Raw genomic sequence first — 23,645 nt, forward strand, 5'->3', positions numbered from 1 at the left:
AATATTTATGGGTTTGATTTTGTAGATAAGGGAAGTTTAGTGATTTGGTCAAAATCAGAGATACTCAAAATGGGAAAGAAGATATGAATTCAGATTCTTGGATTTTAGGGGGCAGCCAGCTGGGTGGCTCAGTGCTTAGAATGCTAGGCCTGGAGTCAGGAAGACCAGAGTTCAGATTCTGTCTCAGACATTTATTAGCAATATGAACTTGAGCAAATTACATAACTCTTTTTTGCATTAATCTATTGGAGAAGGAAATGGTGAACCATTCCAGTGTCTTTGCCAAGAAAACATTATGGACAACATGGTTTATGAGGTATGAAGAGTGAGACATACTGAATCTTGGACTTCAAAGGAGGTATTTTTTACTGTTTCCCTGTTTTCTGCCATTTAGTTACCATAAAAGGCTAGAAAAAGACATTAAGATTTTCTAGGCTTAGTTTTCACATGTGTAAAAGACAGAACATTGCCAGCATTCTCAGCTGATTCTTGGTTCTTTGGCTCCTGAATCTCCCTACCTCAAGTCACCTCCTCCCCAATCTCTTTAGAGCAAAGGCACAAGTGATATGATAATATAGATCTAAATCATATATAAAATATCTATATCTTATATATCTATAAATAAATATATAAATTTAAGGATTTATACATCTAACCAGGGGTAAACAAGTAAGTATTCAGCAATTGGATTTCTGAAATAGAGTGATGAATCAGTGGAATAGAGTGGGTACACAATATACTATAGCAAATGACCATAGTGATCTAGCATTTGATAAAACCAAAGATCTCAGCTTTGTCACTCTATGACAAAAATTGCTGGGGAAACTGGAAAACAGTTTAGCAGAAACTAAGCATAGACCAGCATCTTATACTCTATGGTTAAAATGAGTACGAGATTTAGACATAAAGAGTGATTTCATAAGCAAAGTAGGGGAAATGAAAATTTTTACCTGTCAGAATTATGGATAAGAGAAGAGTTTATGATGAAATAAGAGGCAGAGAGGATTATGGAAAGTATAATGGATAATTTTTATTACACGTGTGAGAAATACTGAAAAGGTGGATTTCCACAGAGGACTGCAAGCTTTGAGATAGTGTAGATAGTGAGTACCACTGTCCAAAAAGTTATGAGAATGTGAGAGGTTAAGGAAAGTTAAGATTCCACAGGACAATAAAGTGATCAATAAAAACCTTGAGCAAACAAGAAATTGGAGAGCTAGGAAGGCAGAGGTAGATTCAGCCAATCAGTTGGGATCAATGACCTGACTTGACCAAATCACTGTTGCACCTGCTTAATAGGATAATTGAATATTAAACAAAACACCCCATAGGAAGAGTTTTCTACCATTTTTGAACATGGGATGTATGACAAGAGAGGGGGAATATGTTTATACATACTTGGGGGAAACATACAGTGAACATATCAGAAAGATTGTAACCCAGAAGGGAACACATCAATCCTGTCTCTGAAGGGAGAGATAATGTCAAACTAAAAAGTATAAAGCTTCTCTTGCTTCTGTGTTCAGGGCCCCCTCTTCCCAAATAGGAGCAGAGCCAACTTCTGACCAGAAATGTTAAGACAATTCTTAAAGATTCTTCTTTAATAAAATTTCCTCGAAATCTGAGTATCAAGAGTACATTTCTAACACAAGAAATTAAAAAGTTTTAATCCAAACCAATGTAGCCAAAATGAGAAGAAAAGCCTGAAACCGGTGAATAATTCTTATAGCAAGTTTCTCTGATCAAATTTCTCAAAGATTTAGGGAACTGAGTTGAATTATAAGAATGCGTCATTCCCCAATTGATAAATGGTCGAAGGACATGCATGGATGGTTTTCAGAATGTGTGGGAAAAGGTGAAGAACTTCCAGATTCTAAAGTAGATCAAGCCTTACAGGTCTCAGTTTCGGCTTCTCCGGAGTCACGTGAGTTTAGATAAGACCTGGACTACATTCCATTGTCCAACGAAGGGATTACGTGTCCGAAAAAGCTGTATATCACTTTGTCTACTACGTTCCACTGACCAACTAGGGAAACAGTAGACTTATGTGACCAATCACAACATATAGAGGGCGGGATTTTGGAGGTTCTTTGTCTGAAATGTATAAAAGCTATAAGCATTTTCAAGGCTCTGGTCCTATTCTACTGTGAAATTTTGGTCTTAGACCAGGATGGGGTCTGCTTCTTGAGATTCTAATAAATAATTCTGCTTTCTATGACTGATCTCTGAGTAGTCAATTTGGGTAGTTCTTTTTGTCTCAAATAACAAGAAGAATTAAAGCTATCTAAAGCCATTATTCTTTAAATTATTTAAATCACTATTGATTAAAGAAATGCAAATTAAAACAGTTCTGAAGTGTCACTTCACACTTATCAGATTGTCTAACATGACAAAAAAGGAAAATGACAAATTCTGGAGGATGTGGAAAAGTAGGGATGCTAATACATTGCAGGTGGAGCTGTGAATTGGTTCAACCATTCTCAAGAACAATTTGAAACTACTCCCAAGGGTTAAAACTGTGCATGTTGACCCAGTAATACTAGGTCTATATCCCAATGAGCTAAAAGAAAAAGAAATAAGACCCATATGTACAAAAGTATTTATAGCAGCTCTTTTTATGATGGCAAAGAATTAGAAATTGAGGTGATGCTCATCATGTAGGGAATAGCTAAAAAAATGTGTGACATATGATTGTGACAAAATACTATTATGCTATGGAGCAATTAGGTGACTCAGTAGAGTACCTGAATTCAGGAAGACTCAACTTTATTAGTTCAAATCTGGTTTCATCCACTAACTATGTGACCTTGGGCAAATTACTTAATGTTGTTTGCTTCAGTTCCTCATCTATAAAATGAACTGGAGCAGGAAATGGCAAACCACTCCAGTATCTCTGCCAAGAAAACTCCAAATGGAGTAAAAAGATGTGACATGACTGAAATGTCAATAACAAAACAACTATAGTGCTATAAGAAATGAAGAATAGGATGGTTTCAGAAAAATCTGAGAAAAACTATACAAATTGCTGCAGAGTGAAGTAAGCAGGACAAGGAGATCATCGTAAACACTGTTAGCAATATTGTAGTGATGAACATCTGTGAAAGACCTAACTACTTTGATCAATACAATGATTGAAAATAATTCCAAAGGACGCATGATAAAAAGTGCTTTCTACCTCCAAAGAAAGAATTAATGAAGTTTGAGTTCAAATCAAAGTGTACTTTTTTCACTTTATTTTCTATCTTTAAAAACAAAACAAAACATGGTTAATATGGAAATATATTTTGCATGCTTTTCACATGCATAATTGATATCATATCACTTGCTTTCTCAATGGGTGGGGAAGCTGAGGGAGGGAGAGAATTGGAACTCAAAATTTTTTTAGATATTACCATTAAATAAATAAAAACAACTGGCTCTAAAAAATGTATGCAGAACACATTTTTATGTTCAATCTACATTTTTAATATTTTCTCTATCTCTTTCCTAAGTCTAGGCAATCAGCAAAACAAGACAAGCCCTGATTTGTGGCATTTTCTTATTTCCAAAGTGTAAATGTTCATACTGAAAATTTAAGAAGTACTGAGTGAATATGAGCGTCTCCAACAGAACCTTTCATGCCATCATCTGTAGGAGAGCTCATCTCTCCTCCCAGTTAGTGCCTTCTCTTTGAGGTTATTTTCCATTTCCACTATATTATCTCATACATACGTAATTCTTTGCATGTTGTCATAGAGATAGGAGCCACATTTTTGCCTTTCTTTGTACCTCCAGTGTTTAGCACATAGCCTCAGGGCCTGATAAATGTTTGTAGGATGACTCACTGACTTCAGTTTATCTTAATCTTCACAAAGATTTAAGATTTTCCATTTCTAAAGGAGTTTAATACCTGGTAGGCAGTCCTCTCCACTGTTTACTGCAGCCTAATATTAGTGGTCTTTAATACATATCTTGATGTTTCCTCAAATTCCTTGACCGCCTACTTTACAAACCTCTCAAATCTCATGTTTTATGTCTTTTGTCTATTTCAAAATGCTCGGGGATGGTGGCAAACTTGCTCTCCCTATACTCCCCAAAGGGGAAATGTGTAACAATGGCCAACTGTACAAGTTATAGAGAACCTGTATTCAAATCCTACAAGTAGGTGCTATGTGGATAGAGTGTTGAATATTCCTCAGGTTTGTACTAGCTGTGTGATCCTGAGCAAGTCACTTAACCTGTCTGGGCTTCACTTTGCTTGTATGCAAAAGGAAGATAATATTAGCCCATAATGCATAGAGTTATGAGGCTCCAATGAGACAATACTTGTAAAGCACTTTACAAACCTCAATATACTACATAAATGCTAGCTATTATTCTCTCTGATGCTACCTGTGTGACAAGACCCCTTCCTGGGTTGCAGTTTCCTTATTTGTAAGATGAGAGGGTTTTTCTAGCTAGCTTCTGAAGACCCTTCCAGATCATTTCTATAGTCCAGTAAATTTAACTTTTCTCTGAGCGTAACTGCCTCTCATCCCTCTTCTTCCATGTCTGTTTTCCTCTTAGATATTTTCCATCTTTACCTTGATCTCTAGTTTCTTGACACTTTCCCAGACTATCTTCTCTGTCTGGGCTTTTTTTACATCTTCTTGGTTTTGACCCTAGGACCCTGAAGTTGAGGGGAGAATAGTGGAATAGCCTATCTGGAGAGTGGGAGAGCAAATTAGGGAGGAGTAGTATGAATCCAAAATGACTATGAAGATGATTCTCAGAGTTTTCTCACTAGTCATTTTAGTGTCAGCATATCTGGAAGAGAATTTATTATCTCTCACCCTCCCCATATCCATTTTTAATTCTAATTTTCCTATTTCTGTCAAAGACTTCCTTCCAATCACCAAAGTTTGAAACCAGGGAGTCATCATCACCTCTTCATTCTCCCTTATTCCCTACAGGTAGTCTCTCATTAAATCTTGTCCATTCTATCTCTAAAACCTCTCTTAAATGTATTTCCACTAAATTTATCCTAACTTGTATAATCAACTTATAAAAATAGACTAAACAAAGTATGAAGGACTTTGACATTTGTTTGTATTTTATCCTATAAAATATAGTAAGCTATATAATTTTATTTTTATTATAATAAAAATATATTATATATCATTTATTATATTATATATCTGAGCTAAGGAGTAACATGGTCAAACCTGTTCTTTAGAAGCATTAATTTGGACATAGGAGACTTGAGTCAGAGATATCAATTGCAGGTTTGTGATATGAATGGACACAGAGGAATAATGGATAAGATAAGGCAAGTGATTGAATATGGGGGGTTTCATAGTTGTAAAAATGGGGGACTGGAAGAGGTGACGCCTTTAACAGAAACAGGAAAGTAGGGAGAGGAGTTATTTAGAGAAAGATAATGAGTTTGGTTTTGGACATGTTGACTTTGAGATACCTAGAGAACATCCACTGGAAATGCCTGTTGACAATTAATGATAGGAGACTGATCTCAGGAAAGATATTTGGACTCAATATTTATGTCTGGTAATAATTTTCCCAGTCATTTAGGATACATTTTACTTTTCCCTAATCAGTTTGCTCTTCTCTCCACATGGGGCTGTTCCAAATTGTCTTGTTTCTTCTTAAACTTCCCAAAGTACTACCTTCCCCTAGATCTTTTAACAGAGACTTCCTCTTCTATTGCAACAAAAATAATTGAGGGCATTCACCAAGAGCTCAGTTGTTATCTCTCCTGATCTCCCTTCAATCAGATATATTTTCCCCACTATATCTTCCTTTACTGTTTTATATGAAAAGATGACACTCATTGCCAAGGGCAATCCTTTGATATGTACCCTTCATCTTGTCTTCTCTGGTCTTCTCCAGGAGATTGTTCTATGGTTTCCTATATCTATAGTCTCTACTGGCTCTACCCTTGTTGTCTACAGTGTTCCCAATCCTTGAAGAACCCTATTCATATATTCCTTGTACCAGATAAATTGGTCTTGCAAACTCCAGTGGTTCCCAAATAATTCTAGTGTCTGTTTAGCACTGAAAGTGTTTCATAATCAAACCTTCCTTCTCTCCTATCTGCTGTCCTCCCTAGCCCCCTTCATCTCTGAGCCTTTGTACTCACTGTCTCCCAAGCTAAAAATGCTGTCCATCCTCATCTCTGTCTTTTAGAATATCTGGCTTCCTTTTTTCCCCCTGGTTCTCTAGTTCTACACACTACTAGCACTTTCTCCTCTAAAAGTTACTTTATATATATTTATCTGTATTTCATAAATATTTATATATACACACATGCTATCCTTACCATTAAATGTAAGTTTTTTGAGTGCATGACTTCTCACTTTTTTTGTTTTTGCAACCTCAAGTGCTTCCTCAGCAAAGAACTCAACACATATTAATTAGCAAATAAATGCTAGTTCATTGATTCCAGTGGTAAGAAACTCACTATGTATCATTGGTGTGTCTGCTTGTACAGGAGTATTGGTTATGTCATTGTCCGGTTGTAGCATGTGGCCCAGAACAACAATGTAATCAATCTCTATTGGGTACTAGGTACATTCTCTACTAATGTTCAACTCTGCATCACAGTCTGATCTCTAAGGTTCCTTCCCATTTTTCATTTATGTTCTTATGTGGGGATTTCTCACTCGTGGCAAACAACTCTGTGCTCATTCTCTCTTTCTCTAGAAAAAGATAAATTATCCTTCACTTGGTGGTGGTATACTCTACTGGCTAATTTGTGGGCCTTTGAAAATGCTGCCTATTCTTTGTAGCTGGCAATGGGGAGCCACTTAGGGAAGTTTAAGGAGCCCTGGCCATGAAGTCGAATGACCAGGATTCTAGTGTTACCTTTGATGTTTCCTTTCTGTGTCCATCCTCAGTCTCAGTCTCTTCTATTATAAAATGAGGGGGATGGGTGAAATGGTCATTGAGTTCTCTACTGGATCTGTGATCCTATGATAATCATCCTTGAAATGGCTTCTTATTTACTGAGGGCATTCAATTGTTCTGATTGTTCCAGATTCCTTGATAAGATCTTTATCCAGCATCCAGAAAGAGTAGTAGAATAGACTATGAATTCCTTGAAAAAGTTTAGGAATTATATTTTTTCTTTTTTGGTATTTCCAGGTATTAGTATAATGCCTGCCATGGAGTAGGTACTTACTAAATGCTTATTGATTGACTAAGTTTACAACAAATCAAGATTTTGGGAAGGCCCATCTCTAATTTTATCTAGTAGTCTATTTCAAGGAGATGGGAGGGTTTAGTAGATTAAATAATAATTCATGTTTTTATAGCATTTTAGAGTAGCTTGATGGCTAAGAGTTAGGAAGACCTATTCTTTTTTCCCCCTGAGGCAATTCCAGGTAAGTGACTTGCCCAGGGTCACACAGCCAGGAAGTATTAATTGTCTGAGATCAGATTTGAACTCAGGTCCTCCTGACTTCAGGATTGGTGCTCTATCTACTACAGCAACTAGCTGTCTCTAGGAAAACCTAGTCTAGTTCAAATGCAGTCTCAGATACTTACTAGCTATATGACCTTGGGCAAGTCACCTAACCCTGTTTGCCTCAGTTTCCTCATTTGTACAATGAGTTGGAGAAATAAATGGCAAAACACTCCAGTACCTTTGCCAAGGAAACCCCAAATGGGGTTACAGAGAGTCAGATATGACTAAACCATAAATATCACTTTTGTACTTTCCTCAGAACCACTCTGTGGTATAGTTAATACAACTATCATTGTCCCCAATTAACAGAAAAGGAATCTGAGGTTCTGAAAAGCTACCCAAATCCACAGATAGTATCAAAAGCAGGTTTCAGATCCAGATTTCCTGACTATTGTGACACATTGCCCTTAGAGAGCCCTTTGAGATCCTCTAGTTTAACTTCATTAAAAATGAGAAAGTTGAGTCCCTGAAAAGTCAATTTACTTGCCCAAAGTCACACAACAGAAGAGTCACCTGCAAGTCCAGAGTTGTTCCTGCGAGGGCTCAAGTAGATGGATTATCTTTACTAATCTTTAAAGATATCCATCTTTACCAAAGACTAGGGTGATCTCTTTCCACTTTGACTATTCTGAGTGAGTAATAAAATTGAGGAGCTTGGTGGCATATCATTATAGCATAATGGTATATCAAAATCCCATCTCAAGAGGGTGTCAATCTTTTAATAAACCAAGAGATTAAGTCTTTTGCTCTAAGAAGGTAGAGTAGGGTACTGTTTCAAGCAGAAAGAGAAAGGACATGATTAGTTCCGGATGACATGGGAAACAAGAGAAGAGGTTGTTGCATTTATAGTGTTTCTCTTCAATTTGAATTTTATACCATTCAGGAAGATGTATGTCCTGTTTGGAGTCCTGGCATTCATCAAGTCCCTCTTACCTCCTTCCTCAAACTTTTCCCCACTAGAACTGAGGATGTGAGAGGGAAAAGGAGAGGAAATAATGGGTGTTACTGCATGCTGCTGCCATAGAGAGGAACCATGGCTGAGTGGAGTGGAAGATCAAATCCTGCCTCTTTGTCCCACCCAGGGTCCGGGCTGCTGGCCCCTGAGTGGGTGTAGCTGAGGCTTAGATTTGAGGGTAAGATCTGGGTCTCTTCATTTGCCATCAGATGCTCTGCTTGGTTTTAATTTCACCACCACCACCACCACCACTACCACCACCACCACCACCATCATCATCATCATCATCATCATCTCCTTCTTTCCTTCTGGTTAGCTTAGCATTGCAGTGGAGATTGCTTCAGTTTTGGTACTTACACTTCATTAGTAACCCTCATTTGGTCTTGGATGGAGGCCTGGAGGGTAGAGAAAAAAACTCCTAAAGTCTCACTTTATAAAGGGCTTAGAATCCCAGTCATCTCTTCTTTTTTCATCAGATAGTTTGCTTGCTTTTGATCCCCCCCACCATTATCATCTCTCTCTTTTTCGGTTTCCTTTTGTATATTGTCTTCCTCATTTGATTATAAGATCTCTTCCAACATAATCCATAGACTTTGGATAGAAAATGCCATTTGCAGCCAGAAAAAGAAATATGGAGTTTGACTATGAATCAACACGTTATGTTCACTTCTTTTTTCTGTTTTTTCCCCCCTCTCCCATGGTTTTTCCCTTTTGTTCTGATTTTTCTCTCCTAACACGATTCATAAAGCAATGCCTATTAAAAATAAATTAACCAATTAACTTTAAAAAGATTATAAGCTCTTTGAGGACAGAGACAGTCTCTTATTTGCATTCCTAGCCTTTAGCACAGTGTCTGGCACGAAGTAAGTGCTTCATAAATACTCATTGTACTGTGTGATCTTGGACAAGTTACAACCCCTTAGCAGAGAAGAGGCCATTCTACACTGGTATATGGAGCTCCCTCATCAAGGAGTTCCTTATATCAAGGAAATTACAGCTTTAGCTACAAGCCCAAGGGGGGAAAACTGAACATCCCAAGAAAAGGTTTTACAAACTAGAGATTGTGGGGGGCGGGGGTCAGAGGAAAATTTCAATCCCTTTTAGAGATGGGAAAAGCAGGGCTGAGAGCAGCTGCTAGGTGGTTGGAAGAAAATTTAGGCTTAGGGGAATAGAGTAAGTTCTACAATTCTGAGAGTAGTGGTCTTTATTTTGGGGGATGAAGATGAGCCCTTGGGAACGAGTGAACTAAAGGAATTTGAAAGTATTATTTTTAAAATTAGTTTTGTTTATTACCTTCATTTTGGAATGTGTCCCTCCCTACTCACTGGGCCTTCTCTTATTACAATGCTTAAAAACAAATAAAAATTGTTCAGCAAAAACCAATCATGTGATAAAGCAATGCAATATCTCATTTTTCTGGGCCCCCACCTCTCCAAGAAAGAAATCGAATAAAGCCAGTAGACACCTCAACGGGGATTTCCACTTTTCACCTTGTTCATAAAGACACTTTAAGAGGACTTTTCGGAAAGAAGGTGCCGGCTCGAGTCATCTAAGCCTCCGCGTCTCCCCCTGCCCCGGGACCGCGGTCGGGGCGCCGAGTGGGATGTAGGGTTCCCGGTTCCCGGCCGGCTCCGGGTCTCCCTGGAGGGCTGGGCCGAGCCAGGCCGGGCTGCCCCGGGGTCCTTTGGCGCCCCCGCGACTGTGCTCAGGAAAACATGACATCAGCGCCCCGCTGGTGCTGTGTGCAAAGCTTTCTGATGGTTGGTGTTACTCCGGGACACGCCTTCTCGGGAGGAGAACAAAAACAAAGCGGAGGGGCCCGAGCGGGACCCAACGGGCCACTGCCGAGAGCTCCCTGCAGCCTGCGCGCCCTCGGAGCCAGCACCGCCGTCAGGTGAGTGAGCCGCTCCCGCCCTCCGGCCCCGACCCGCAGCTGCGGGCGCCGGGCGGCCGGCCAGGGCCGTGCTCTCCCCGCCCGGCTCGTGCGGTGGGCAGTGGGCACTCCCGCCCCTCCCCTCCCATCCTTCCCTCTCTAGCCTGGCTGGCAGCCGCGGCGCGGCGCTCGGGCCGCCTGGCCCTCCCCCTGCCCACACTGGCTCCGCCGACGGCCGGGAGGGAGTTTTTCTGAGGGTTTCCAGGGTCCCTCGGAGCTGATGAGCGAAGCGAAGGGACAGAGAGGGGCAACTGGAGAGAAACATTAAACGTTTTGGCCGTCTGGTTGCACGGCCAGCTGCGACGTGCTGCGGGCTGCGTTAGCGATCTGGCTTGACTTCTCTCTCCTGGAGGGTCCTCCCGCCCTCGTCCCTTCCCCAGCAGCTCCTGCAGCTCTGGCCCTGCGGAGATTTCCCTCTTTCCTCATCCTTCCTTTCTCCTCATTCTGTTGAGCCTGAGTAACAGTGATGACTACAGAGCTAATTCTTGATAGCTTATCGAAGGGGAAATGTAGACATCTGTCATTCCATTCAATCAAGTCCCTCTGATGTGCTCTGCGCTGTCCCCTGCTCCTCCCTCCTCTGGGTTCCTGTCTCGTTGGGGCCCAGAAATGAAGGACTTTGTGACTGGGGGAGGGGGTAGAGGGGTGACTGGAGAGGACTCAAAGCTTCAAATCTAGACTGGATCTCTCCTTCCTCTGGTAGCCTCTAGGCCTTTGACACAGAGATATTAGTTAACTGTGAATTTTGAGTTCTCTGAAAGTACTCTTTCTTTCCAGCTGCCTTTCTCTACGTGCTTGTAAGATCTGCCTTTCCTGTTCTTATGCTTAGGATCTGTGCCATATATTTAAGACCTGCATCTTGGGCTTGGCTGCAGAGAGAAAATTCCAGAGGCCTGAAAATTCGCATAATTGCGTGATCTCTTGGGGTCCCTGGCAGCCCAACCCCTAGTTCTGGCTTTCCTGATATGAGACATAGAAGAATACAGCTGGAAGGAACTAAAGAACTGTCTAATCCAAACCCTCTGTTCCCGCCTTTTCCTGCCTTTTTTTTTTTTTTTTTTTTTTGAGTTTGAATCAGGATCTGCCTCATAGATGGCAGCTGTACAATGTACTTCCTTAACTTCCTTGTATAAAATGCTGGGTTCTGCCTTTGCCTACTTGAGTTCCTCCATTTTAGGGCATAGAGGAACTGATCTGTCTAAATGACCTTTGCCATGTCTTGGGAAATTAAATGGAATAGACTACCCTTGGTTGGGCTTAGTCTCTGGCAGAGCTAAAATGAGAAGGGTTTTGGGGGAAAAGCAACAGAAAACTTTGAGATTTATCATGTCATTCTTTCAGAGCCTGCTCAGAGCCAGTCCCACAGTATCAATCAGCATAATGTTGAGGAAAAAACATAAACTATAGCTGTGTGACCCTGTGCAAGTCACTTAACCTCAATTGCCTCAGGGGAAAAAAAGCCCTCATAAACTGAATAATAATCTCAATTTAAAAATCAGAATTACAAATGAAATTCTACACAGCACCAGAACGTTTATAACTTGCTATCATCTATTTATTTATATATAAGCTATAATAAAATAACAAGCACCTTTAAACTTCCCTCCAGGTAGAAGATGTAATGACACTAGGAAGACGTTATTAGAATATTAAGGCAGAGCTTATTAAACCATTTTGGTGTCTTTTATTTTATTATTTTTTTAATTCTCCACATCAAGCAGTGCATATTATAGTGGATAAAGTGCTTGGATTGGGGTCTGGAAGAAGTGAGCTCATATCCTACCTCTACCACTTAATCTTGGTATGAACTTAGGCAAATCCTCTAACCAGACTAGTCCTCAATTTCTCATCTTTAAAATGAGGGGGCTGGACTAGATGGCTATTGGTGTCCTTCCAGATCTAAAACTATGATCTCCTTGGTTCTGTTTCTTCCCTTTCAAAGAAATCCCACATTGAAGGGAATGTTCATTAATTCTCTCATCAGTTCTGAAGTTAAGGAGAGAGCTTCCCTCACATAGAATGGAGGAAAAAGAGAGCCCCTTGATTCCCTTGTTTTCTTAGATAACTGAAAAGCTCTGCTATCTTTGGAGTGCAGTCCCACTTCTCTAGGCCGATTGGATCAATCTTTTCCCAGATCTCTAAGCCATCTCTGACACAGGGTTTAGATGAAGGTATGAGCTCTGTTGAATTTCTTCACAGGTCCAACCCAGCAGGTCAGTTTACACTGTGAAATTAGCCCAGAGTTCATACTTCTCTCTATCTTAAATCTTCCTCTCGGGATATCCTGAATTAAGCTGTATGTAGTAGGTCAGAGGAAAGGAAGTTCATTAAGGAGTGTTATATAGTATGATAAAAGGGAGAAATTGGACTTTCTAGCGTTTCATTAAAAGGGATTGGGGAGGTTTAGCGACTGGTCAGCTGGACAGAGAAGGCTGCATTTTCATTATGGAAGCATAGCATTTTAGTGCTGGGAGGAAGCTCTGAAAGCACAGAGGTTGCTAATGAATGATACAGTGAGGAAGGAGAGAGACAAAGAGTCAGAGACACAGAGAAACATAGACAAGGGGACACAGAGAGAAGCAGACAGAGACACAGAGGAAAATGAGGACTCCATTCCTTTTCCCACCATTTAAATCTAACTTCTTGAGTCTGTTTTTTTTTTTTTCTTGACAGAATCACAGAGGAAAATTACGAGAGATAACACCATTCCTTTTCCCACCATTTTTGAGTCTGTTTTTTTTTTTTTTTTTTCCTGACTGTGCTGGATCTTTTTTCATTTAACTTCAAATACTTTTTCGTCTGGCAGTGAGAGATAGAGCTCAAGACTATGTTTTAGAAATCTGGAATTCTTAATCTCATTGTCCCACTGGTTGGTAAATGAATGGGATTTTATTCATCATCTTTTTAACATCTTTAAACCATGTTAAAGAGTAACTTGCTCTTTTTCTTACACTTAGTAATATAGAGAAAATAGAGGCTAGAGAAATAGAAAAACATTAAAAGAATTGTGTGGTGTTCTGGAAAGGAAAGACAGAGTTGGAAAGATTTTGTTGGCTATTGAAGTTTATATATTTGTGAGTAAAACCAGCCTTACAGAGAGCTCGGAACAGGAATGAGATCCAGGAAGAAAAGTATTGAGTTAAAAGTAGTCTTCTCAATAGGAGGCAAACCTAATAGGTTATCTCAGTCTGATCTGAATTGTCCCATAGGGACAAAAGTAAAAATGTACGTAAGACAGCTCAGATGGAGTCCAAACAAGCTTGTTCTTTTAGAATTTTTGCTTTGCTTCTCAACATTCAACAGGTCAAGCAATCTTTGAAGTCTTGCCTTTAACACTGTGTAACACCAAAGTGATCATGATTAGAAAAACTGCAATTGTAAGACAGTAGTATTTGGTATTATATTTTGGGGTTTTAAAGATTTTTTTATAATTTTATAATTATTTATAGCCATTTTGAAGAAAATATGGATTTTTCACATTTTAAAGAAATAAAGCAACTTACAAAAAGTCACACAGCACCATAATGAGAGGCAGATTAGCTCTCCTAGCCTCTACTTTTCTGTCAAGTACATCAACTCTAGAGAGGAGAGAATCAGTTCCTGGAATCCTTATGCATAAGATCACACTGGATCTAAGGAAGCTTAATCTATAGGAGAAGAATAAGTCTAGAAAAGGGATTTTCTTGAAAGAACAAGGATTAAAGAGAGTTGTTTCAGGACAACAAAGAAATGGAGGTGTTATGAGGGGTAAAGGAGGAGAATGAGCATTACTAATAAGTTCCTCTGTCACTGTCTGGAGGGTAAGCCCCTTGTATCCTGCCGGCTGCCTCCAGTTGTCAGGAATTTATATGATAATGATGTGGCTGGAATACATCGCTCCCTAGGAATTTGTCTGACGTAGGCTATTAATGATTCCCATGTATGGTAAAGTGTGTAAATATTGAGGCTTCTGGTATTTCCAAGCTTGAGTTCAGTGGCTTCCCCTGGGCCAGAGGAAGTGTCTGGGCTCCTGAATAATGACATATTGGGGGAAATAAACTGGAAGATAGCTACTAGAGTCTGGGATCTGCCCTCAGAAATATCAAATGTTTTCTTCACTAGTATCCTTGTTTAGGGAGTGAAGAAGGAGTAGAATCAGTGAATTAAAAACAAAACAGAACAAAAAACCTTCCAGAACTTAGTAATTCATAGACTCCTTCTATCTCTAGTACCTTTATCTTTGAGAAGCAATATGATAGAAGGAAACAATATTTGCTCTAAAGCCAGAAGACTTGGGTTCAAATTTTCCCCCTGCCATTTACTAACTTTTTTGACCTTGGAAGTGTCTTCATCTCCTTAAATTTCCTGACCTATAAGATAAGGGGAGAAGATGACAGTTCCTGTTCTAGAGACATGATCTTCCTAAGAGAGCAGTGATATCCATATTGTTGCTTCTATTCTTCACCATGATTCAGTTTCTATGCATAGAGTCCTATAGAAAGGAGATACACAAGAAGATACAAAGGATGGACAGGAAAGCTATCTAATTTTTTAAGCTTTCCCTTGTCCTTGCCCGTGGATAGTTTATGTTTTGAGGAACCAGACATATAAAGAAGTGAAAATGCATATTCACATGAACAATTTCAAATGAAAATAGCACAAAGTGAGTGAAGTCTCCATTTAAGGAGGAATGGGATGGTATCCGTCAAGGAAAGCTTCCTGGAGGAGGTGAGTTTAGAGCACATTTACAAAGACAGGGGAGTGTCATGGCTTAATTGAGAGGAAGAGTGAGGGTTTTCAGTACTGGAGGAATGGAGTGCCCAAAGGATGAGATTCTTTGGCTATTAGAAGTGAAAGGGAACTATCTCAGAGAACCTGGGAGTCTAGATTTAGAATTGGAAAGGATTACTGTTTGAAATCATGTAGTTCAATTCCTCCCTCTCCCCCTTTTTCCCCTTCAGATAAAGAGACTGAGTTTTAGAGATATGAAGGTCATAAAGCAAATTAAGATTGGTTCTAGGTTTATTATATTTTTTTTTTACTATACTCTCACTGCCATTGATTGTGTGGTTCCCAAACTTGCCATATGGTACCACTGAACCAGGATCTCCCATCAGAGGAACAAGTACTTTCAAGAAGTACTAGTAGTCTTCAATAGGCATGTTGAGAAACTTAGCTTCCAAGGCCAGCCTTGTCATCCTTGGACTGATCTTCTTCTTTCTCTCGATGCTGTTTACTCCTCTAAGTGGCTCCTGTGCTTTGGGAATCTTTCTAGGCTATTCAGGTGTCACTTTCTAGACATTAAGTCTGAGCCCTAATAGGGTAAGTCCTGTTCTTTCTCTTTTGTCAGCACTCTGCAATTTGGAGGATTAGGCAAGCTGAGGTTGCAAAACTCAAAGAAGTGATAGCTCTTCTGTATATCTGGCCAGATACCAAAGAGCCCAGGTAATGTCAGCAGCATATTTCCTAACTAGGCAAACACTGGACAGGTCTCCACCAAACCGAGTGTGGGTGGGGACTTAGAGGGAATGTCTGAGTGCTGTTCTTTTTCCATGCTCAATCTCGATTATGTTTGGGCTGAGAGAAACAAGATATTAAGAGTACTCTGTGTAGTGTTTCTTTTGGACAAATGAATTAATGGGATAAGGGGAAGGGGGAAAGAAGCAATCCCTTATTCTGCTTTACTTTGGGCAGTGATGGAGAGGTCCTAAGTTAATAATTAAGCCAAATATTGTCTGTGGATTATTGATTCATATATGTATAGTGGCTTTTGTAAATGCTCAGATCTGACCCTTATATAATACCTTAAGATTTGCAAAGCATTTGTATTCATTATCTCATTTGATCCTCACAATAACCCTGGGAGATGAGTGCTATTATTGTCTCCATTTTACAGATGAGGAAACTGAATTGAGAGAGCTAGGGTTCAGATCCTCCTGACTCCAAGTCTAGCACTCTACATAAGTGCTTCAAAGTGCTTTCTTTATAAAAGTCTGTTGTTCTCCCTTCAATCTTCTTTCTCTAAGAGGACCGATGACATCATGGGTGATGTTTTGACTTGCTCCTGAATTGGATTTAAATGAAGTAGAGCTGCACAAAGTTATCAACCTCACTCTCTCCTTCAGAGTCATCAAAGTCTTTTAGGAGGATAAAAGTTGGTACTACTGCTAATAGTCCTGGATGCAGTGGATGACCTTGGACCTTTTAAACTAAGGTCTTGCTTTTAAAAAGACTTTTGAGAAAGGAGTATAACCATTATTGTTCCCATTTTACAGATGAGGAAACAGACACCAAGGTTAACAGTTTTTTTTTTTTTTTCCAGTTACTTAACACATACTCTAGCATAGTCTAAAAAGCTAAAAAGACTGGGAATCAAACACACTTTCCATAGGATCATAGATTTAGCATGGAAAAGGACCCCAGAATCTTCTTCACTTTACAGATGAAGAAACTGAGACTGAGAAATGAAGAAAGTAACAGAGTTAATATTCAAACTGAAATCCTTTCCCTCTAGATCCAGTTCTGTTTTTAGTACTTTACAATGAATTGGATTGCATAGTTTTGATTTAATTTTCTTTAAACACTAGCTCTTCTGAACCTGAAAAAAATCATCTCAACCCTATTTAAAAATAGAATTAGAGAGGAACCAGGTGAGGAAGCTGCTATCATCTCAGATCCCTCTTCAAGTGTATCTCATGTAGGGTGATTGCCATCAAATGACAGAATTTGACAATTGAAACTAGGAGCTTATCAAAAGGGACCAGCCCAAGATTGCATGTCATTGGAAATGAACAGATAACAGGAGGCAATTTCTACCTTGCTCAAAGGTTTTAATAACTGATTTGTTGGAGTTGAACTCCAAATACATTTATTGCGTACCTACCTTTAAATTAGATGGGACTTTCCATTGGTGCACAGGAGGTGGGTATATAGCACCTAGGACAATACAAAAGGGTCTTTCTGCACCCAGCAGGTGTGTGGTTGCCACTTTTATTTGAAGTAGCAATTATTAATCACCATCTAGGACATTGTGCAGCTTAGTTGGTTATATAGACTAAAATTGAAAGGTAGATCTCTATTTTTTGCAGACTTTTTTGAGCCAAAAATATATTCTTTGCACATCTATAAAAAGGCAAGATAATGTAATGGAAATATTCAATAAACAAGCATTTACTAAGTGGCATTAGTAAGTGTTAGGTGGTAGGTACTATATTAAGAGATGGGAATATGAAGAGACTAAAACAACAACAACAACAAAAACAGTCCCTACTCTTAATGGGTTAAAATTTGAATGGGGATACAACATAAAAACACACATAACAAAGTATAAATGGGAAGAAATCTCAGAGGGAAAGTATTTGTAAATAAAGGGTTTGATTGAAATTCTAGCCCTGTACATTTCAAGCTTTGTGGCCCTGGCATTATCACAACCTTTCTGAACTCCAATTTCTTCATCTATTCTTGTATAATCTAAATGAAAGGGTAATTGTGAGAGTCAAGCTAGCAAATACATAAGGTGTATATTGGGCAATCAGTGGATAGAGTACTGGGCTTGGAGGCAGGAAAACCCAAGTTAAAATATAGCCTCAGACACTTGTTAGCTGTGTGGCCCTGGGTAAGTCACTTAGCTCCTATTTGCCTCATCTGTAAAATGGGAACACATTGGAGAATGAAATGGCAAACCACTTCAGTATCTTTGCAAAAAAAAAAAAATTCCATGGATGGACAAAAAATTCATGGGCTTATACACAGTAAAACATGACTGAATTATAACAACTATATATGTATGTATAATAATTGTTATATATATAAATAAGTTATTAATATATATATATATATATATATATATATATAACAATTATAACAATTATAACAAGAAGGTGTATATTACATAAGAGAACTGAGGTCCAAGTACTGTGTCCCATCCCCGTCAGCATAGTTGAGAGAGAGAATTCAGCAGACTTTCAAGAAAAAAACTACCTAGGATGCTGCCCAAGCATCTGTGCTTGGGAGGGAGATTTAAGGTCTTTGTTGGGGAGCCCATTGATGATGAACAGCAGTGTCTTGATTTGAGCAGGTTTTGTGAGGGTTCAGGGATGAGTCTCCCAGGAAAGTATTTTCCATTTTCAGAGCCTCCTGCAGGCCTCCTCTCTTTCAAGAAGCACAAAAAAAGAGGCACCCCTCCCACCTACTGGTGACATAGAGCCTGGGAGAAACAGGCCTCCTTTTAAGGCAATCCAGGATTCCAGATGTCAAGGACTTGGCCAAAAAGAAAGGGGTTGGGCAGAAACTGGGAGGCGGAGAGAGAAATGAACTGGAAACCCAGCTTATTCCCCCTATCAAGACAAAGAGAGAACAGCTAAGTCTCCTTTCAGTGTAGACTCTCTCCTAATATGAAGCTGCCAAGACATTCTCTAGTATTAAATCAAAAATCACCAAACCCTATGCATACATGTGTCCAAAGACCTCTCTGCACCTTCTGCTGCCCCAACTCTGAGCTTCTCCTTCATTAATGACTTTTAAGTCCGAAGGGTCTTGAACTCCCGTCTTCAGAGGGAAGAATCCAACCAAGTGATTGATGGAATCTGATGAGACCAGGCTAAAAACTGGTTTTATCTGTTATATAAGAACACCCCAGTGAAAAGTCTCTGGGGACAGATTTTCTCTCTGACTGGTCTTCTGGTCTCCGTCTTTTCTTCTATAGTTTCTTATTCTCTGGAAACTTGCCTGGAAGTTTGCCTGTGGCTTAAAGCCAGAAGAAACAAGGTCCAGCTTCTATGTAGCCCAGTTATGGAGTGTTATGGATCTCCCCCACGGGGCAAAGAGCTCTTGTACTTCAAAACAAAATTTCACTTGAAAGCTGGCTCTCCATCACTTAGAGTAGGGCAAGATTCACTGCTGATGGGGTTACATACCCTCTTGTTGAATTCTAGAACCATAATTCACCTTCGGAGGCAGAGAGCTATCAGAAGACTGGGGTTTGAATTCTTCCTCCAATAGGTATTAGGTGTATGATTGTGGGCAAGTCTCAAGCTCTCTGATCTTCAGTGTCCTGATGTATAAAATTGGGATGATAATAGTTGTTCTGTTTAGAGTTGTTTACAGGAAAGTATTTTGTAAGCTCCTAAAGGCTATGTAGATATGAAACTGTGAAGGTACCCATCATAGCAGATAAAATCAGTAGGACTCAGAGATGCTCCAGGGGTTGAAGTGAAAGAAATGGTTGTAGAGATTAGAATAAGGAATAAGAATTGATGACAAAGAGCAGAGCTGAGAGTCCCCTGAATTCTTTGGAATCAGATTATATACTGTTTGGAAGCATAATTAGAGGTTGCAGAATCATAGAAACTTAAGTAAGGAGTTTTTAGGAAGCTTAGAGGTCAACTAGTTCACTCATATTAGAAGGGGAAACTGAAGCCCAGAGCTAAAGTGACTTATTTATTCAAGTCACAGGGAGTCAGTGGTAGAGCTGCTATTTTAACTTGGACATGACAATATAAGCCAAACATATTTCAAGATGCTGGAGACAGCATAGTACAGAGGAAAGTACTCTGGAGCATTGAACATCAAACGAACAAGATCTGTTTTTGCTTTCTGGCATTGTCATTTACTTCTCTGATCTCAGGCAAGTCATACCCTTACCTCAGTTACTTCATCTGTAAAAGGAAGGTTTTGGAATAGATGGTCTCCAAGATCCCATCCAACTCAGCATTTGTGATCCTATGGTGTATGTTTCTGTCAACCTCTCTTTTGGAAAAGGAGGGTGATGGTCTTTTTTTTTTTTTTTTTTTTTCACTATTTGATCCTTCCTTTATTTGGCTCTAGATACTTTCTGATATTATTGTCTTCTACCTTATGAGTGGATAGCCAGAGTAAAGGAATGGGGTGTTGGGATCCAGAGTATGGGGAACAGCAGGAAGGTCACCGTTTCTGGATTACAGAATACTTAGAAATGAGTGAAGTAGGAGACTGGTAACGTAGCCACAAACTCTTAACAGATCCCAATCATCACAAGGGAGAATTTACCCTTTAGCAGACCTGGAGTGGTTGGAAAGATGGAGGAAGGGGGCAGGGCAGAGAGATTTGCCTGTGTCAACTAGCTTGAGCTTCCTAGAAATCCTACCTTCTTATGACTTTTGTTTGATCATTGGAGTAGTCATTCCTAAGGTCAAGCTGGCAGCAAATGAAGGCAGGTGAGTGAGGAAATATTTGCTGAGCATTCACTTGGATTGGAAGGAAGAGAGATCCCAGGGAGTCAAGTCCCATTTGAAGCTTTCTTCCCTAATTCTGCTCAAATAGAGAACTCTCTACCTCCTTTGGAACCCCTTCAAGAATGGGACAAATCTTGCCAGTTTGTTCACTTCAATTGTTGTAGCATGCTCACTCCAACTTCTCCAAACAATTATCAACTAACAAATATTTACCCAATGCCTGTATTTGTCCAGCTTGGTTCTGGGTATTCAGATGACAGATAGAGGGAAGGATTCAGAGATGGCTAAGACAAAATCTTTATTGTGTGTCCTTTCAGTTTCTCTGTGTGTTGTGCCTCCTTGACTAAAGAACTAGCTTGGAGCTACATCTTCCCTTAGAGTCCAGCACAGGACCTTCCAGCTTTTTATATGACCTGATGGAAATCAGAGGAGTGGACATGTAGGAGCACTGAACCTTGGGAAGCATTTAGGAGAGCTGTAGGATCTGGATACTCTATTATGCTGAAATAACACATTTAGGGGGTTTTATCAACCATGTGTTTCATATCAACTGCAATCATCATCATCTTTTTTTTTTTTTTTTTTTTTGGCTTTTGTTGGCTTGGGGAAATCCTTGAATTGACATGTTCTAAAATTGTGACAGAGTAGACACTCGATAACCAACTGTTGACTTGTTTTGAATAGAAACCTACATAGGATAGCAGGGTTAAGGGAGGGTAAGCTTGAGGAAATGAAGACCAGGGGTGGAGGAGGCATTCTGTCCATGGATGGTTGCCATCAGGAAGCATGCTGGTCTCGCATCTAGCTCCAGTTCTGCCTTGTTATTCTTGACCTTTTGTCTTTTCTCCATGTCTGCACAGCTTTCCCATGCCTGTTTCTGTGTTTCTCTCTCAGGATGCCGAACTGGGGAGGAGGCAAGAAATGTGGCGTGTGCCAAAAGACAGTTTACTTTGCTGAAGAGGTTCAGTGTGAAGGCAACAGCTTCCACAAGTCCTGCTTCCTGTGCAGTGAGTATGGTGCCCCTGGGCCCTGCCGTTGCCATGGGTAGTTGGGACCAGGGCCCGCTAGCATTGACTGGGCCTGTCAACCCTCTAGGGAACCCAACCTACGGGATATAAACAGCCTGAAATTTGGCTGAAACAGCAGCCGGGGAGGGCAATGCTGTAAGGACCTCTTTGTTCTCCCAAGAAGTTGCTTTCCTAGGAGATGAACCGGCCAGAGAGTTGGTGGCAATGGCATGATATCTAGGGGATGAGAAGAGAACATGTTGGAACTTTGTAAACAAAACTTTACTGTTTTGGGTTTTTATTCTTTGCATCCCAGTCATTGTCCAGACATTCAGGAGACAGACCCTTGGGCCCCAAGGAATCACTAGCCTTTGGAACCAAAGTTTTTCTTATTATAAGACATCGAATATCAAAACGTGGTGACTCTAGAGAGTAGAACTGGCCCAAATCTGGGGTTAGATCTATATCCCTGTTGCCTCTTAGGAATTCTCAACCATTCAGCCCACTCATTGCCTCTGTTTTCCATCCCTCCTGCTAATCTTATTCGTATTTGGAGGCCGAAGAGGAAGGAGCTCAGAGCCACAAGCAGATCCCAATCATCACAAGGGAGAATTTACCCTTTAGCAGACCTGGAGTGGGTGGGAAGGCAGAGGAAGGGTGGGGGGCAGAGAGATCTGCCTGTGTCACTAGCTTGAGCTTCCTAGGAATCCTGCCTTCTTATGACTTTTCTTTGATCATTGGAGTAGCCCATTCCTAAGGTCAAGTTGGTAGCAAAGGAAGGCAGGTCAGTGAGGAAATATTTGCTGAGCATTCAGTAAGATTGGAAATGTCCTGAAACCTGTGCTATTCCTATCAACTCCTCAGTCTAAGGAGGTTAAAGCCAATGGCTATGAACTGTCCACACTGTCTGAACGGGTCTCTTCTAGCAGCTGGCAAAATCTTCATATGTATCCAAAGGAGACTTTTTCTTTATTCTTGAGTTTCTTTGAAAAAACAGACACAAAGACAGAGACAATGAGAAAGAAAGAGACAGAGAAATAAAGAAATATAGGGAGAGAGACAAGAGAGAGACAGAGGGAAGAGAAGACAGAGAAGAGATATAGGGAGAGATGGGGGAAGGAGGGAAAGAGAGAGAGGGACAGAGAGAGAGAGAGAAGAGAGAGAGAGAGAGAGATAGACAGAGAGAGAGATACAGAGAAGGAGGGAGGAAGAAAGAGAATAAAAGAGGGAGAGACAGAGAGATAGAGAGAGAGCAAGACAGATAGATAGACACAGTTCAAGGGGAGAGAGAGAGCGAGAGAAAGAGAGAGAGAGAGAGAGAGAGAGAATATTCTTCCCAGATCACTTAATAATCGAATTTAACCTGTCAACGCACTTAAGCCCTGAAGTTACAATGACAGGCAAAGATCCATTACTTATCCTTAAGGTTTTCATATTCTAATGAGATTCAACTTTTAAGTCAAATCAAGAAGTCTTTATTAAGCACCTACTACATGTACCTATTAGGTGCTGTGTTAAGCACTGTGTAAACAACTAAACGCATCTAAAAGTATGTACAGAATAGCTGCAATATAACTTAGAGGGAGGAGTTAAGGTGGCGTGAGACCAGGAAGATGAAATTTGAGCTGGTTCTTGATGAAAACTGGAAAATAGGAGGTGGAGGTGGGAAGGAGAGCAATAATGGATAGCCAGAGGAAAGGAATAGGGTGTTGGGATCCAGAGTATGAGGAAGAAGGTCACTGTTTCTGGATTACAGAATACTTAGAAAGGAATGAAGGAAGTATGAGACTGGAAATGTGGGAGAGGGTCAGGTTGTGAAGCCCTTTAAATGCCAAACACGGGGTTTTATATTTGATTCTAAAGGCAATAAAGAGCCACTGGATTGAGTTGAGTGAGTGGGGAGAATTGCTGTGATCACACTTGTGGGGCAGGGAAAATCACTTTGACAGCTGAATGAAGGACTGATTGGAGTGCGGAGAGACAAGAGGCAAGGAAATCAATGGAGCTTCTTGCATTAGTTCAGTTATTAGTAAATAAGGGCACCAGCAGAGTGGTGGCTGGATGCTTGGAGAGATGGAGACATAGATGAGAATGCTGTAAAGGTAGAAATAACAATTAG

At 40.1% G+C, this 23,645-nt stretch overlaps 1 protein-coding gene across 1 annotated transcript in view; it reads left to right on the plus strand.

Moving 5' to 3' along the window:
* Positions 1–10,139: 10,139 nt before the first annotated feature.
* Positions 10,140–23,645, plus strand: part of CSRP1 (cysteine and glycine rich protein 1) — a 34,398-nt gene continuing 20,892 nt past the window's right edge. The window contains exons 1-2 of the mRNA XM_051998665.1: positions 10,140–10,290; positions 21,414–21,526. Of these exons, the coding sequence (XP_051854625.1) occupies positions 10,154–10,290; positions 21,414–21,526 (250 nt within the window). The 5' untranslated portion in view covers positions 10,140–10,153. The remainder of the gene's footprint in view (positions 10,291–21,413; positions 21,527–23,645) is intronic.

The sequence above is a fragment of the Antechinus flavipes genome, chromosome 4 (genome assembly GCF_016432865.1).
Source record: "Antechinus flavipes isolate AdamAnt ecotype Samford, QLD, Australia chromosome 4, AdamAnt_v2, whole genome shotgun sequence".
Taxonomy (NCBI): domain Eukaryota; kingdom Metazoa; phylum Chordata; class Mammalia; order Dasyuromorphia; family Dasyuridae; genus Antechinus; species Antechinus flavipes.